This window comes from Orbicella franksi, chromosome 2 (genome assembly GCF_964199315.1).
Source record: "Orbicella franksi chromosome 2, jaOrbFran1.1, whole genome shotgun sequence".
NCBI lineage: Eukaryota > Metazoa > Cnidaria > Anthozoa > Scleractinia > Merulinidae > Orbicella > Orbicella franksi.
This window is the reverse complement of record NC_138146.1, coordinates 17,399,697-17,418,268: the sequence shown is the minus strand read 5'-3', so window position 1 is coordinate 17,418,268 and position 18,572 is coordinate 17,399,697. Positions and strand designations below refer to the sequence as shown.

At 37.4% G+C, this 18,572-nt stretch overlaps 2 protein-coding genes across 2 annotated transcripts in view; both read right to left on the bottom strand.

Annotated features, from left to right (window-relative positions):
• The window catches only part of LOC145478360 (uncharacterized), a 51,925-nt gene continuing 33,353 nt past the window's right edge, over positions 1 to 18,572 (bottom strand). Inside the window, exon 6 of the mRNA XM_081456364.1 lies at positions 1 to 4,179. The gene's annotated coding sequence lies outside the window, so the exon portion shown is untranslated. The remainder of the gene's footprint in view (positions 4,180 to 18,572) is intronic.
• LOC145478351 (galanin receptor 2a-like) lies at positions 14,479 to 16,905 on the bottom strand. The gene is made up of 2 exons (XM_081456354.1): positions 16,670 to 16,905; positions 14,479 to 16,458 (listed from the first exon to the last, which is right to left on the bottom strand). The coding sequence occupies exon 2, from the start codon at positions 16,304 to 16,306 to the stop codon at positions 15,287 to 15,289; it is 1,020 nt and encodes a 339-aa protein (XP_081312480.1). The 5' UTR covers positions 16,307 to 16,458; positions 16,670 to 16,905; the 3' UTR covers positions 14,479 to 15,286.

Genomic DNA, 18,572 nt, shown 5'->3' with positions numbered 1-18,572 from the left:
TTTGTTGATTACAATATTGTTTCTTTATTTCCATTCAATAAAGTTTTAATTGATAACTGATTTACAAGTTGTGATCTTTATTGAGTATATATTTACAAGTTAAGTATGAAAACTGTTTAACTAACTACTACGGTCGATAGATACAGAGTAATTTTACGAGTCGTAAAATTTCACTGTATCTATATACCAAAGTAATTATTTAAAACAGTTGATAATTGTTAGTAAGTCTGAAAAATATCTAAGTAGTAATTACAACAATCAAAGCAAAGAAAATAAGTTTCTCAAAATCAAAAGTGAAATTACATATTTTGTCTCGTTCTTAGCAAAAATGTTTACTACGGAGGTACAAAAAAAATATTGCCGGAAATTTTGTTCATTAAAAATTACAAGTCAGGTCAAATTTAGAGATAATTTCTCTTTCAACTACAGCGATTTCAAGTCTTCAAAGCGAATGAATACAAAATAAACGCGGACCCATGCAAAGAAACCACACGAAATCGTAATTAGAGTAGTTTGAATAACAAGAAAATTTTGGTCAGAAATTCAGTGTTATTTGAAGAATAATTCTGTTCGTTTGCTATTTGCGCAATGGTAATATTTCATAATTTGAGTTGTTTGCTTCCGAAATTTCTTGAATTCTCTCTCTGCGTAATTTGCTGTAAAATCTAGCAGTTCAAAAAATACGGCGAGAAATTCAGAAAAATTCACAAGCAAAAGGCTACGTTCCATATATCAATATTCCAACATAGCTCCGAGGCTTTCAGGTCCAAATTGCATTTTTTCAAGTTTCTGTCTCTCAATTCCCAAAAGAGACTCGGATACAAAGAAAACAACACCAAATATAGACGTTTGTCCCGAAAGCCTCGGAGCCGAGTTAGAATATTGATATATCGAACGTGGCCTATTGTGCCCTAAAATGCAATACAAAATGGCTTCTTAAAATCCATATACGGTTTCATGACTGAAGATGAATTTACTCAATTGGAGAGGAAAAATACGGCGAGATCTTTTAGAAACATTCATAATTAATTGCGCCGTAAAATAGAAGAACAAGTTACCTTGAAAAATTTAACTTCGTTGCATGACCGACAACAAATTTAGGCCTCTGGTAGAAGATATGTACGGTTAGACTTTCAAAAACAATCACAATTAATTGCGCCGTGAAAAATAAGACGAAACGATGTTTAAAAAATTTGCATGCAGCTTCATGGCCTACAATGAAATTTGGTCTCAGGAGGAATGAAATACGGCGAGATCTTTTAGAAACATTCACACTCAGTTGCGCCGTAGAGTAGTGAAAGATAAAATTCCTCTGAAAAAGTTACATCAACTCGCCAAATTGAAGTCTCTGGTTTTCAAAACATGGGTCCGCGCGCTACCAATTTAAAATCTTAGTTCTCCTTACTGAAGAGCATGCACTTCGTGTAATGCTAGTTATGAGAATTTAATCGTACATGACGGCAACATTCCTCAGTTAAATTCTCGTCATTGGAGTGACTTTGATTCTCTAATTGTTCTTGGAAATGAAAGGCTTAATACTGGTTCTGTGTAATAATTATTCTTTACCTAACGATCCACATGAAACGTAAACCAAACGCCGTGATTTCTTCGTGGCTTCTTCATGTGCTGAGGCTTCTGGCGCGCACGGGAATCCATGAGAATCTATGTCTGTGTCCCGCGGCAATATTGAACAAAGAGCTAACCTATGGAAAATATACCCATCCATGTCAACAATGCAGTGCTTTCTAATTAAGGCGCATTCTGCAAGAACAAGAATAAACAATCTCTTAAAAAAAATGCATGTAAAGTTTTAGAAGTCCGCACCCGTCTAAAGCTGCTAGTTAGTAGCAAATCATTTTGTCCTTTTGAAAATTAAAGCATTCCTTATCGCCGCCATGTTGACAATTCAGTTTATTTCTTAGACTGAACTGGGATAAGTTTGAAAAATTGACTGCTCTTTGTAATCAAGCTCCTATGCCAAAAATCGTGTTATATCCCCACTTACTGATAAACAACAATTTGGTCGGAATCTTCAAAAGTTGTTTCACTTTAAGAAATCACTTTCATTGCTAATTTGCATCAGAATGAGATGGTCACACCCTGTTGAAGGTCATTCAAGGTCATCCAGTTTGATCTGACAGATCCAAATGCAGTGGTCTAAATCAGGAAGAATTGAGTACGTTACCTTTTTCCCCTGGTAAGAAGGGGTCCGGAGAATCTCAAATTCACGAAAATTATTTTTAAAATAGACCTAATAAGAAGGAATAGACCTTTCTCGACTGGGCGCTTTGTTGCCCCATTTCAGACCATGTGATCATACGCTAGACAATTTCCAACTAGTTGCGCGTATATGAATAAAGGATTTTTAAACGGATAAAAGAACAATTCCCTAGAGAATATCACGTGGTCTGTAATGGGACAACAAACCGCCCAAGCGAAAAAGGTCTATTGGTTGAAAGTCGAAAACCCCTAATTAGAAGGTGTCAGCTCTTTTGGAAATCACGTGGGACTGAGTAATTTGCAAGTCATCCAGGTCATTAAGACTAGCGTGAATACAGGCTACAGAAGGTCACTCAAGGTCACTCAAGTCTGTCAGGAGCAAGTTAAGGCTGTAGTCAAACCAGCAAAACTCGAGTATTTTATCTTTTTCTCTCGCACAAAGGCTTTCAGAGTACCTCAAATTCAAGTATATTGCCTTTCGAAAGCTCAAGTTTATATGAATTTTTCCAAAATCTCCTTTACATTTTAAGTTGTTTGCTTTTGAAAATCACGTGATAAATTTGCACTCTAAATTGGGCAATCGAACCCAGTGTAAGAGGCTACTAAAATGGCAGCTACCGAGAATTACAAAAGACACTGAAGGTTATTCAAGATCACAAACATGAAGGCTCTAGTTCAATGAAGTCGCAACAAAAACTCTTTAAATTGGTACATGAAAGGCATTTTCACTAAAGCTGTGAAATTATTGCCCTTGTTTAGAGTGAAAGGCAAAATATAATTACTTTTCAAACTATGTTACAAAATCCCTTGTTGGATTAACTCAAAATGACCTTCCTTCATCACAGCCAGCTGAAGTCTTTATTTGAAGTCCCGAGTCTTTGCTAAAATGCAATTTCACGTAATATATCAAAAGAGAGATGCAGTGCTTCATCGAGATATCCAAACACCAAGAAGAGAGTATTTTTGACGAAATTTGAGGTGTTTGGTTAACCCATGAAACACTGTCTTAACTGTTTGATATATCTTCTCAAACGAAACAAAAACTAAGGGGTAAACAGAGAAATAAAATCGTCAAAATCTATGCTACATGTAATTAAAACCAGGTATCCAAACCTCCTTCACGGTTGTGATTTTCTTTGTTTCAACTGGTGAATTATTAATGAGTTTGAGAAAGTGATTATCATAACGAAAATTCCTCAAAATTCTGAGAAGTCCTGCCTCAACCAATGGCTTTACAAGACAGCTGTTCCATGGATTTTTAACTTTTATGTAACACACAGATTAGCGGATGTAATAAATTACGTCCAAATGTAATGCCCAATAAAAATGGCCCATGTAAATATAATATCACTGATGTCATGTTTTTGCACAGGCAGGAGAACAAGTACATGTACAGTGTGCCAGTCAATTGAAAATTCAGACTCCAAGACCTCAGTTTTTGTTTGAAAAACTTGAAGATTGTGTCACAAAGACCTACAAAAAAACCTAATCCCTTCCCAACTGTGTAAGGGAGGCGCGGTGGCCTCATGGTTAGTGCGCTCGTCTCCGGATCGAGCGGTCCGGGTTCCAGCCCTGGCCGGGGACATTGTGTTGTGTTCTTGGGCAAGACACTTTACTCTCCCAGTGCCTCTCTCCACCCAGGTGTATAAATGGGTACCGGCGAACTTAATGCTGGGGGTAACCCTGCGATGGACTAGCATCCCATCCAGGGGGGAGTAGAAATACTCCTAGTCGCTTCATGCCACAGAAACTGGGATAAGCTCCGGCCTGATGGGCCACTTGGCTCGCATGCAGACTTTACCTTCCTAACTGTGTACTGTATGCCAATAAGACATCTAACATAAACACTGAAGACAGTACGAAAAGAGCCACAAACTCACCATTGTCAAATGTGCTCAGCCAGACATTTTCTGATGAATGAGTGGAATTCAGCAGGTGTTTCCTCATAGCAATTCCAGTCTACACAGAGGTTAACAAAACAATGTACAAATTAGTAAATGAAGTTTTCAAAGACAACAGTAACAAAAGCTGGAGTACTTGCAAAAAAAAAAAGACACTGTACAAGCCGCGCTACAAAAAATGGAGAACGACGCGGGCCTGGCTGGCCGCACGACACTTACACCAGTTCAAATCGCGGACCTCTTGGATTTCGTATTAAGATCTACGTACTTCCAGTACAACGGATCGATTTACGAACAACGAGAGGGCGCAGCCATGGGGAGCCCTGTATCCGCGGTTATTGCTAATCTCTACATGGAGATATTTGAAGAACAAGCAATAGAGTCCGCACCTTGCAAGCCTAAGATCTGGAAACGCTACGTAGATGGTACTTTCACCATCCTGGATCGGGATAGAGTTGATGTCTTCCTGCAGCACCTGAACAGTCAACAACCATCAATCCGTTTAACCATGGAGATCGAGAACAACAGCAAGATCGCCTTTCTCGACACGTCAGTTTACAGAGAACCTGATGGCCGTCTTACCACCAGTGTCTACAGGAAACCAACACATACTGATCAGTACCTAGCTTATGATTCACACCACCCTCAGTCAGTAAAGCGCGGTATTGTGAAGTGTCTGTACGACCGGGCTAAACGTCTCGTGACCAAACCATCAGTAATCGCTGGAGAGAAGAAACATCTGTCATCTGTACTTGTTTCTAACGAATATCCCTCCTCTTTTGTACAGAAGATCACAAAGGCACGAACAACCCCAAGAAGAGAGCTTGTCACGGAATTTAAATCCACCGCCGTTTTACCTTATGTCCAAGGAGTTTCGGAGTCTCTCCGCCGCTGCCTAGAACAACAAGGCATTCGCACCGTCTTTAAGTCCGACACGACACTTCGGTCACACTTAGTGCGACCAAAGGACACCGTCAACCCGGCTAAACAAGATGGTGTTGTCTACAGGATTCCCTGTCAGTACGGCAAAGTCTAAATCGGGCAAACAGGGAGATCTATGCAGGAGAGTATCAAAGAACACGACAGGGATGTACGACTCGCCCGAATATACCCAGACCTCCGCCGTTTCTGAACACACCCACGAGACCGGCCACTATCCTATCTGGAATGAGGTCAAGTTTATTGATCGAGATCCTCACTGGTACACACGTAGGGTCAAGGAAGCTATTCACATAAGACTTCACCCTAATAATACAACAGGGATAGTGGAATTGAAATTCCTGAAGCATAGATACCCACGATCAAGAACCACAACAACAGGAGAACGGTACAACAGCGGACCACTGAGGGAACAGCTACTCGCCGGAACAATGGAATTATAGGAGGATCGAAATGCACCAATCACAGCCGACCTTTGTGATATAAATGATACCGTGCAATCAGTCGACCTTATCGTCTGAAGAAGACTAGTAGTAAGCAGTCGAAACGTCGCGATCTACATCTCAAGTGACTACATCGTGAGACAAACGATAAAACACTTTATTATTGCATCTACCACGATGAATAACAACCTTTTCCTCGAGAGTGTAATATATCTGTTAAGACGTCACCCAATTCAAATATGTCATGAAATTTGATCCTACCCTGCTAATACGGCCACATTTTTGTGTCGCATTGGTGACCGTATAAACGGGGTTCCACTGTACATATCTTCTCAACTCAAGTGTCATTCTTCAGAGAATCTTAATAATAATAAATCTTAATAAAAGTGTTAACTATATGTCTACAATAATTAATGCATCTCTAGTTCATGCCTACAAAATTTATTCTAGCTCCGTCTCCCCTGGTAGTCAGTTCAAGTTTGTTGCCTTTATATTTCGTTCTTTTTTATATTTACAAATGGTAGTGGGTAAATTTATTTCCTTAAATGTAAGAGGCATCAGCAACTTTCGTAAAAGAAGAACAATATTTACATGATGTAGAAAGCAGAAAGCGGATGTTATTTTTCTTCAGGAAACACATTCCACGAAAGGTTATGAGTTATTGTGGAAAGGGAATGGGACGCTCCCTTCTTTTGTTCACATGGGGCTAATAACTCTCGTGGGGTTGCAATTTTAATACGGAATAACTTTGATTGCTCCGTTGAAGAAATAGTCACGGACGCAGATGGTCGTTATATTATACTCAAAGTTCTGTTGAAAGGTAAACGAGCTATCTTAGTTAACATATACGGTCCAAATCGTGATAACAAATTAGTTGATTTTTATCATTCGGTTCTCCAAAGTATAAAGACAAATGATTTCGACACTGATAACATTATAATGGAAGGAGACTTCAATTGTCCATTAAATCCTATTGTTGAGAAAAGAGGTGGAATTCTTATGCTCGGGCAAAGTGTAATCAACGCCATAGAACGTCTACAATGTGAACTTGATCTGCATGATATTTGGCGTATTAAAAATCCCACAGAGCGTAGTTTTACGTGGAGTCAGCCAGATCGGTTTTGTCTAGATTAGATTACTGGCTTATCTCGAACTCGGTATCAGATAACGTTTGTGATGTCGATATCATACCATCTATTAAAACAGATAACTCGGCGATTAAAATAGAATTTAAAGATGTTAGTGATGGTGTTAAGGGCCGACTATGGAAATTAAAATGCTCTTTATTAAGAGATGAAGTGTACGTTGACGAAATAAATCGTATGATCCTACCTGGATACATGAAGGTAGAATAGACCTGTCTGATCCCCGCTCAGTACTGGACTGGGTTAAATATAGCGTTAAGAAGCATTCTAGAAAATACTCTATGAATAAATACAAGCAAAGACGAAGAGAAGAGCAACAACTAAACGAACAATTTCAGAACGCTCATTTAGTTTTTCAAAATGATCCATCCCAGGAAAATTTGGTGACTTTAAATGTCCTGAGAGAAAGAATGGAAAAAATGTACGAAGAAAAAGTGGAAGGTATAATTGTAAGATCCAGAGCACGCTGGCATGAACATAGAGAAAAGAACTCTAGGTATTTTCTTAACTTGGAGAAACGAAATCATGTTAAGAAACACGTTCGGAAACTTCGACTGAGTGGCGTTATTACTTCTGACCCTTTCGAAATTTTACATGCTGAAAAGGAGTTCTACGAAGGTCTGTATAAATCTCACTGTGTTTATGCACAACAAATGCAAGCCTCCTTTAATTATGACGATCTTCTAATACTAAAACTTTCAGGAGATTATAGACAGTTTGGTGAAGGAGTTATTACCTTAGATGAATGCGCGAAGGTCTTGAATTCTTTTACTTTATCGAACTTTAAGACTCCTGGGAACGATGGATTGCCAATAAAATTGTATCGAACTTTCTGGAACTCGGTTGGAGAACTTTTAGTGGAATCTTTCAATGAGTCTTTTATAAAAGGAGAAGTCCATCGCAGAGACAGGCCGTAATTACACTGATTGAGAAAAAAGATCAAGACCGTTGTGATCTTAAAAACTGGCGACCAATTTCCCTGCTAAATGTTGATGCAAAAATTGCCTCCAAAGTTATTGCTGAAAGACTGAAGCGTGTGCTGCCGGATTTAATACACGAGAATCAGTCAGGATACATCCCAGGTCGAAATCTTTGTGACAATATTCGCTCAATCATTGGCATAATGGAATATACAAAAGATAACAACAAGCCCGGTATTTTATTTTTCATTGACTTTGAAAAAGCTTTTGATAGCTTAGAATGGGACTTTCTTAATAAATGTCTAGAACTATTTAATTTTGGACCATATTTTATAAGATGGGTTAATATTTTCTATAAAAATATTCAAAGCTGCGTCATAAATAATGGTCTGTGCTCCCACTATTTTAAGATAGAGCGTTGAGTCAGACAAGGAGACCCGCTCTCTCCTTACCTGTTTGTAACGGCGGTTCAAATTTTAGCTATTGCCATTAGAAATAAAGATAGTATCAAAGGGATAGAAATTATTGATTTGGAGACTAAACTATTACAGTTTGTGGACGATACAACAGCTGTTTTATCGGATTTGAACTCCGCTAACGCACTTTTTAGTTTACTTGAAGAGTTTGAGAAGGCTTCTGGTTTAAAACTGAATGTTAAAAAGACCGAAGCAATGTGGATTGGCTCTCTTAAGAGTTGTGAAGATCAACCATTCGGAGTTAAATGGCAAACCTGTATTAAATTCTTAAGGGTTCATATAACGTATGATATCAAGCTGTCAGTTGAAAAGAATTTTAAACAAAGATTAAAGAAAATCAAAAATGTAATTAAACTTTGGAAAGTCAGAGGGCTGTCCATCCATGGTAAAGTAACGATTATCAAGGCCTTTTTGCTTTCAAAAATGATATACCCGAGTTCTGTGTTAACTACTCCACCCGAAATTATAAAGGAATTTAATACTCTGGTGTTTCATTTCCTATGGAATGGAAAAGATAAGGTTACTAGACGCTCCACTTATGCGCCCTACGATTCTGGCGGTATCAACATGGTTGATTATGAAAACATGGTTAAAGCATTAAGGTTAAGTTGGTTAAAAAGAATAATTTTTGATAGCCGTAACAGTTTTTGGAAACTTTATCTTAATGATATCTTAAGTAGTCACGGGGGATTATTTGTATTTAATTGTAACTATGCTGTTGATAAATTAAATATTCTACCTGATTTCTATCATGAATTGTTATTGTGGTTGTCAGAATTACGAGCCCTTGTTGATTGTGATGGCGAATATAAATATATTATATGGAATAACAGAGAAATTAGGGTTGACGGTAAAAGTGTGTTTTATAAACAGTACTTCTCAAAAGGTATTAAGCATACCAAAGATCTGCTATATGATAAGACAAATATTGACTCCTTTAACACTTTTGAAGGAGAAAGGTTTATGAATTTTAATTTCTTGATCTGGACAGGATAGAGACACGCAGTGCCATTGAATCTACGTACACATCCACCTTCTTTTACCGTCGTTCTTGATCCGGAGAACTATAAATACCGTGACTATTATAGCTTTTTGATAAAGTTTAAGTATGAAAAGCCAAAGAAATGGGCCAAGGAAGAATAAGATTTGGAAGATAACTGTATTTCAGAAGCCTTTACGAGCGAACCCTACTTAAGATCTTTTCAATATAAAGTACTGAACTCCATTCTTTTTACCAATGAAATCCTTTTTAAAACAGGCTATATTCCAAGCCCTAACTGTTCCTTTTGTCAAGATACCAAAGAAACTAGAAATCATGTATTATTTACTTGTCCCTTTTCGTACTCTTTTTGGATGGATGTTATTGCCAACATTTTGAATAATATTAGTAGTTGCAGATGTCTCTTACTAAGTAACGTTGTCATAGGAGTCTTGAAGGAGGGGATGGATCTAGTCAATTATGTACTAATTCTAGGTAAGAGCTATTTATGGAGTTGTAGGCATAAAGATATTAAACCGTCGATTAGTCACTTTAGGAGAATTCTTAAAAACAAATACGAAACTGAAAAATATATTGCTTTCAAATCTAATAGAATTATCTCTTTCCGTAATAAATGGAAATCCTACGAAGAATTGTCTTTAAGTGGCGATAATTAATTCTCTACTCTTAGTCAACTATATGGAACTACCTTGTAGGTAATTTAATTCACAAACATACATAAAAATAATGCATACAAGTAATTTAATTAGTGGTGATAAGTAACTCTTCATTTCTGGTTAACTATGGATTATTTATCTTGTAAGTAATTTTAATAAGGACATATACAAAACTTTACATGTAACAAGTTTAATAAGTCCACACATGTATAAAAAAGAAACTGTAATACAATAATAGCTTTTAAAGAAGACATTCAATAAAGGAGGAAAAAATTAAAAACATTCTTCAGCGAATCATTAAACAGTGATTCTGGTTCATGAGCTCCATGAAGAGTTATGAAGGTGCTATTTGATACTCCTATTTTAAAGCCTTTCCATGAAGATCCAGTTTAACATTGCTAGTGAAAATGTTGGACAAACGTTAACTGTACCACTTTTACTGCTGCAGTTATGTTCCACTAAATAATACACAACCTCTGAGCTTAATTACTCAAAATAAATCAACTTTTAAATCAATTACAGCTACTTGAACTAATAGAAGTAACTGAAACTGATGTCAAATAACTGAATTTTAAATTTGCACTAGTGATTAATTGGACAATGTGTCTAGTACTTAGTCTAGCATTTTAAAATTTTGGGCCAGTGCCACGTTTATATTACTACAGAAAACAAGATACAGATACAGAGGATTGTAAGCCATATAAACAAACCCACCGTTGATTATGCCATAGTCTGCATTTGGTTAGGAGGCCAAATAATAGTGGCCTACAAGCCCGATAGTGGTGTTTTGCTTATTAAACAAGTATAGGGATGGGGTCAATATCACGGCAGCTGTAATCTCAGTTCCGGTCTCTTTCACCAGACCACCCACAACCCACCCACCACAAAATTTAAATAACCTTTCACCGGGGACAGAAAGATCATTTAAAAACACTACCCAAGGGCTAAGAATGACTATCAATCCCGACTCAATATCGTGTTTTCCCCACCCCCCTTCCGCCGGCTTAACATTGATAGAGGCATAGGCGATACCTCCCCTTGTAGTAGAGTGCTTTTGATTACATTATCAAATTAACGCTCGTAAATTTCACTTGACTATATACCATTGAATTTTGGTATCGCTTTTCTCGGCGGGGGACGGGGGACCAAAAGTAACTCTCCTTTTTCGAGATATATTAACCACCACTATTTGACTTTACTTTCAGGGGATCACCATTTTGGGGGATCGTAACTTCCGGAATTTTACGGCATTCGGTCTGCCATTTTTTGTGTTTATCCTGCGTAAAACCTACTAAAAAGTTCTCTTTTGGCAAGAGTTTAAGGTGGGGATCAACCTAAGAACACACCATTTTTTCGATTCAAACTTTTTTCATGATTTAGATTTAATTTCAAACAATGGCGAAGTATACATTTTTAGAAAGCTTAAAGACCAAAGATTATGAATATTTGTTTTGTACTTTAGAACTGTATTGTACCCTGACACCGGCTGATTAAATCTGCCAACTGCTGGGGAGTGCCAGGGCTTACTTGAGAATAGATAACTTCTACACGAATTGATCAAAATAAATAATTTTTATATTTTTAAAAGACGACAAATAGCTTACTGTTTTAAGCTTAGAGATTTTTGAAAAGTTAAAAACACATGAAATGATGACCAGTCAAATCTGATACAGAAAATCCAGCATAGATCAGCATACATTTCAATTCATAACTTCGAAAAAATGCACGGGATGGAAAAGTGCTAAGCTTAAAACACAAAACTTACTTAGAACAACAAATCCTGAAAATATCAGCTCAATTGGACAAATCCTTCTCAAAATATCGTTTCTCAAAAGCAAAACTAATTCGTTTTGAAAAAACGAGTTTTGAACTTACAGTAGCAAAAATTTTTCTCAAAATAAAACTTTAATACCTAAGATTCAAATTCAAGTAAAAAACAAAAATTCGATCTTTTACAGAATTTTTAGATGTACCCCCACGTTAAGCCGAGTACCTAAAATGTCTCCCACTACAGTGTCCTGATATTTTCGCCTTCAATGTTAGATTCAGATTTCACATCGAGCCATCGTTGGTCCAGAGTGATCTAGCGTTTTCTATTTAAATATTGACGGATCGTGACGATCCCACTCGGATGGTGACGACCCCACACCCAAATTAGTTTTTTTTATTTATTGCTTTTGTTTTCTTTTTTCTGGAATTTTTAACATTCTTGCAAGAGTCGTAACATCTTTTAGATCATTTTAAAATCCTGCATTATTTTGTTATATGTATCTTGTGACTGTTAGCGTAGGTGGTTTTCCACTCGCATGGAAAAAATCAAGAAATCTAAAATGCTGCATCTCAACGAAGACCAATCGGAAATTATGACGTCACTCCAATTCCGTATGACGACATACTGTCAATGTTGTCGGCCGCATAGTAAAACATGTTTGCACCTAACACACGCACCCAAATTAAATCATTGTGGCTTTAATATTCTTTGAGTTAAAAAAGCCTAGTCTGTTTTTAGGTTTAAATTTTTCTAGCGGTTGTTAAAAGTCAAGTTCCCTTTTATGAACGACGATTAGAAATTTCCTTCACCTTTGAATTTACCTAACTTATGCTAGACATATTCGAACAATAATGATCAACTTCTTTTCTTATGATTCGATTGTTTGAGAGAAGTTGCAGGCTACAAATTTGTAGTTCTTCAGGGGAAATTTGGGATATTTTTTATGATATTTTGTTAACTTTCTCCTGGTAAATTCAGTTTCATGGTGGATATCTTCCCTTGCCTTTTATTAATACAAACAATCAGTCTTCTGTAAAAATACATATTGATTGCGGTCAGTGTGTTTGAATTTACGGTTGTCAGCTTGTCTTCTTGTCTGTCTGAAAGTAAACATATATGCACGTAACACATACACCCAAGTTTAATCATCGTGGCTTTCAGAATATTCTTTGAGTTTAAAAAGCCTAGTCTGTTTTTGATTTTAAAGTTATCTATCGATTAATAAACGACGTCTGTAAAATTCCTTTGCCTGTGAATTTAACCAACCTATGTTAGACATATTCAATATGATCATCTTCTTTTTCTAGAAATTAAATAAGTGTTCAAGAGACATCAAATGTCTATTTTCATGGCTCAAAAAATGCATCGCAAACACGCTTCTGTTCCCAAATTTGTTTTTAAGTTTTGGATGATTTCAACATCTTGTATTATTTTGTTATATCTATCTTGTTACTATTAGCGTGGTGGTTTTCCGCTCGCGTGAAAACATCGAGAAAACCAAACTGGCGGATCTTAAAGGCGGCCATTCAGGAATTAAGACGTCATCCCAAGTCCGTATGACGTCATCCTGTCTGTTGTCGCCCTCAAAGTAAACAATTTTGCTCGTAACCGATACACCCCAAGTTTGTTCATTGTTGTCCCTTTTATGAACGACGGCTAGAAAGTTGTTTCACCTGTGAATTTAGACATATTCAAACAATTACGATCAACTTCATTTTCTAGAAATAATTGTTCGAGAGACATCAAGTGTCTATTACGGTGGCTTAAAGAATGCATCGCAACCACGCTTTGGCAGGCCACTGTTCCAAAATTTAGAATTCTTCAGAAGAAATTTGGGATTTTTTTATGATATTGTATTAACCTTCTTCTAGTATTTTCAGTTTCATGTCCAATATCTTACCGTCCTTTTTTAAACTCGTGGATACGCGAAGCGTAGAAACGTGTTTGTTGCGGGGACTCCGATATGCAAATGTGTCACTCACTCACTCACTCACTCACTCACTCACTCACTCACTCACTGAGGTGTAGACACTGCTCGTAATTAGTCGGCCCGAACGAGAGCGCCCGAGTCCGACGCCATGTTGGAATAGTAACCGCGCCCGGGGCCATATTGGAATAGTAACCGAGCCCGACGCCATATTGGAATAGTGACCGTGCAGTCAGTGCGAGCCTACTACTCAATGCGTGCATCGTGCCAGCCCGAATATTGATGATTTTGTAGCTTTTACACGACCATTAATATTAGGTGTTTCGCTAAATTGAAGTGGAGTTGACTTCGAATGTTCGAATTAGTACTATGGCCAACTTGAAGGCTGAATTTCAGGAGCATTTGAGTCGTCCAGGCGCTCAAAATGACCAGGAGATGTGCATTTGTTTGCTGGAAAGTGACCTGAAAAGCTAATGTGGTAAGCTTTGATGAGAATGTGTCTTATTCCTCGACCTTAATGAGCTTATATGAGTGAAACGAACAACTTTTAATGAACGAAATAGCTACTGAATATAAGGCAAACATTGGCACCATTGTATAATATTGTAATTTCATTTTTATAATTTAGTAACATCTAAACCTGAGGCCAGCCGAAATATTGTTTTAACTCTACGACGTTGTTTCAACCTTGCAGTAGTGACGTATTATCGTTTTACTTTTCAAGTTTGGCTGATTAGATCTGCTGTGAGATCCAACGTTCAATCAAGCAGGACCTTCGTTCACCGCTTTACAGTTTTTAAAAACACTTACGTTTTTCATGCTGAGATGTCCATGTTAAACCAGCATCGAGTTAAGTTTAGATTATAGTTGTGGTCTCTATACTTGTCTTGTTTGTTTTAGTACATTGATCTGAACTCTAAGTGGGATGTGAAATGCACATAAACTTGGAAAGAAACTCCCAAATACTTGATTTTGATAAGCTTAAATGATTTTTACCCTGTCTTTTGTTTACACTTTTGCTTCCTGTTTGAAAAGATAACAAAGGGAAAGAAACCCCCTGTGAGCTTGTCCCCAATTATTAGTTAACACTAAATACATTGACGCTTCAGTAAATCTGTTATTGTTACTGTGGGAACACATATTTATGGTCGACAGATTTGTCGGATCAACACTGAAAATTCTTGCAAAAGAGTCTACTTATTTTGATGTATTTTACGTGCAATATATATAGAGACAAGTGGTTCCACATTGGAAAAGAAGTGCCGTCTCATAAGAAACCTTACCTATAACCTTGAATGAAATGCAATGAAAAACGTTTGTGAGCTCGTACGACTTGAATACATGCAAATTTTTCCAGCGGGCAGATCAACGTCAAGATCTGGGTGTGAGGGAAGGGGGGGAGTGGGGAGAGTACTCTATGATTTGTTGGACAGGAGTGTCCTCTGTGACCCAAGAACCTTTAGCCTTTACCACTCCATGTTATGCTGCAATTTTGCCCCCCTAGCTATTCTGGACGTATGTCTTTGTGATATGTGTGCAAAAAAAAAGCTAACGAAAAAAACCTGCACTTTGTGAGTTAAGTGCGACCTTGCATGGTACAAACCCGGCTTGTTTTAACAGCATTTAATAATACACCAGTAATTGCAAGTTCACCAATATGTTTCATCTCTAGATTACCTAATCCACGAGTTTGGCCATAGGTCTCCTTTGATTATTGTTCTAAACAATCAGTGTTCTATCGGAAATTGTTTTCACAACAGTAATACCTATTGATTGCGGCAAGAATGTCTTTGTATTTACGGTTGTCAGCTTGAGAAGAGCTTTGTTTTCGGATATAAACTCTTCTTATCAGAAATTCCTAACACGTAGTGAGGTCGCTAAATTATGTTTAAACATCACTGAGATGTAAGCCAGCATCGTTGTTAACTCTTAGCGTTGTAGAGCTGCATGTATTTTTTCCAATTCGTCTCGTAATTCTTTCTTCTGTGAGAGTCCCCACTGTTGCAGAAGTCTGAGAAACTGTGCATCTAAAGAAACGTTTAAGAGACGACTTCAAGTTTTCTCCGTAGATTCCGTACAGTATTGGATCTAACGCCGTGTTCACAAAAATTAAAAGTTGGGATGCTCTCCAGATGTACCCACCATCTGCGAGTTGAAAGTACATCAACATTCGCGTAATTACAAATGGTGACCAACATCCTACAAATGCTACCGTTAAGGCTACTAGAGGTTTGGCTGCCTTTCGATGCCGTAATTTAGAGCACGCAGCTGAAAAAATGTTTTGCGCCGGAAAAACGCTAGAGCGTAACGTTACAAAGATGGACCTCTGGGCATAAATCATATAGATAAGAGGAATCAGGAAGAAGCAAATGGAATGGATGCTGTAATAGATCTGTCGTCCTAAATCTGTGAATCCAATGTTTGTGCAGGACACCCCACCTGCGCTATCCTCATGTGCTTGATAGGCATAAAGCAAGGGCGAAGCTACAACAAGGCTAACAAACCACAAGCCCGCCAGCTTTCGATAGACGCCTTCTGGAGCGCTGGTTCTTGTACTGAATGGTTCAACCACAGCCTTGAGTCTTTCAAAGCTGATAACAACCAGAGTCGTTATTGAGGCAGTGTAGCAAGCTTCGATTACAAAACTTTGTAGCTTGCAAGTGACCTGACCGCCAAGCCAAGTCCATATGAAAGTTATGAAGTCTAATATGGACAGAAACGTGAATGTGAGGTCAGCGATGGCCAAGTTGGCGATGAACCATTTCAGTGAAGAGGCTTTTCTCTTTATTGCTCTGTAGCAGATCGACAAAACCAAACAGTTTCCAACTGTTGACAATATGAACACCAGAAAGTAAAAGAAGACGAATGAGACGACTATCGCTCTTGGAAATCCATCGCTTGTTGCCATAACTCACTCGCTCCCTCAGTTTAACGTGAGTCTCCAAGCCTTGTCGACGATAACTTTCCTTTCTTTTCCTGGAACACCTGTATGCACTAATCAGTGTCTAACCAAGCCACGTCAGTTTCTGTTTTCTCAGTCAGCTTCTTCAAAGGTTATTTCTGGCGAAAGCAAACATTTAAATAAGACATCAGCGCATCAAGTGCAGCATTAAGCTCTGCTTCCATCTGTTGTTGGCATGTTTTTCGCGGTGGACTAGATGTATTAATTTATACTTCGAATTCGACCAGTATAACGCTTGTCATCTAAGTTCTTAATTACAACTTTAGTAGATTACTTGATGGATTCTCTCAAAGAAGTGAAAGCCCTTACCTAGTTTTGATCAAAACTTGTCTCAGTGGCAATAATTTTTTGAGCGTCGTCAAACTTTGCCTTCAACCACCTACTTAAATATTCATAACTTTTTCATTTCTAAAGAATGATGTCTTACTCGGTTGTGACACTTGCGAAATTCGAAACCTGAATTCAGAATCACAGATTTTAGCTACACGGAACGAGATATCAGATTATCAAACCATCGACAATACGTATTTTAACGAATACAACTGTGTTCAACCTCATTCTATAGCAAAAGAACATATGTTGTGCAAAATTGCGTGATAATTGCGAACCAAACATTTTTTCATCTAAAAAGACGTTCATTTACATACATGTTATAGCAGGTCAGTTACAGGCAACTTATACGGTGAGCGGTTAAATTATCAAACAAAACAAAAAATGAACTAAAACTTCATCCAATTTGCTTTTTATTTTATTGGTTCTTGATTTTCAAAGAAACCATTCCACATGTAAAATTAGGTTCAACAGAGAGTGTTTGGTATCTTTGTTTCCCTTTGTATTTTTTTCCCTCTGTTTTTCAGGCGTACAGCTGTTTTTTTAGTTTGTTTATGTGGCTTCATTGCTGAGAGAGTTAGAATTAAAGAGTGTGTGACCTGCCATTGTTAAAAAAAGGAAACACGGGTTCCAAATTTTTGATTCGTGGTAAAATCAAAAAATAAATTGTTTCCACTAATACTCCAGGTATTGCTGTCAATTTTCTTCTAGCTTAATTTCAAGATGGTTTAAAGTTTTGGTTGCGTAAAGAAGAGAGTAAATAAAGAGCACCTTTAATGAAGACAGGCGCATTATTTGCATCTTATAGTCAGTTTACCGAGATCATTTATCTTGATTGAAGCTCAGTTTAAAAGTCATTTGAGATTTCGATTGCGTGTTCATTAGGTATTCTGTGCACGTATGATGGTTTGTTTTGCCCAATTGACAATCGGAAGATTAAATTTTTCAACGTAGATAAAATATCTTTATTAAAACGTGTTTAATTATTTTCTTTTTTAGATGGCATCATCAGGTTTACTCAATTAAAAATTAATTTGAAGCTGTTCAAAATATATGACTTTTGTTCGGCCAAATGGAGTGATATTAATGAAACTGTAAACATTAATTATCGATTTTCTCTTGACGTGACTCCTGAACAGCCTGATTGTTTTCTCTTGACAGCAGAAAAATGAGTTGATCGTGCTTTCGTGGCTCTTTATTGCAGCCTACATCAGGACATACGTGTACGTTGTAAAAAATGACAGTTTGTGAATTTTCCTTTCACGATCCAGTGTTGTGTTAATACATACATATTGTTGAACTATAAGCATCGTCTTCAAGTCAGAGACGTTTACGTTTACGTTTACGTTTACGTTTACGTTTACGTTTACGTTTACGTTTACGTTTACGTTTATGTTTATGTTTATGTTTATGTTTATGTTTATGTTTATGTTTATGAGTGGAAACTTGTCTTCCTTTTTCCTACACTTCTTCACTCTTTGGTTCGTTTCCCGGGGAGGGTGGTACTCCCTTATATGAGCTATATAGGTATGTGCGGCCCCAAAGGGTATGGTTTTTCAGCCGTTTTTGTCAGAAATAGGGTATCGATTTTAGCCTATTTTGGCCATTTTGGTCATAAATAGGGTATGGCTTTTGCACTCTAGCCTTGATATGGGTGTGTTTTTAAGAACAAGCCACTTTTTCGTCATTATCGAAAAGAAAACTAACAAAAGCCCTTCACAAATTATGTTTACGGTAATTTAACATTGGTCTGAACTAGGGAACATATTATAACGCAGGTCTGAAACAGGGTTTTGATTTCATGGTCAGGTCATAAATAGGGTAGGGAATATCGCAGATTTTGGTAATAAATAGGGTAAGGGTTTTGGGAAGCGTGCCCCAC

Coding starts and splice junctions, on each gene's coding strand:
- LOC145478351 (XM_081456354.1), bottom strand. CDS start 16,306: ATGGCAACAAGCGATGGATTTCCAAGAGCGATAGTCGTCTCATTCGTC.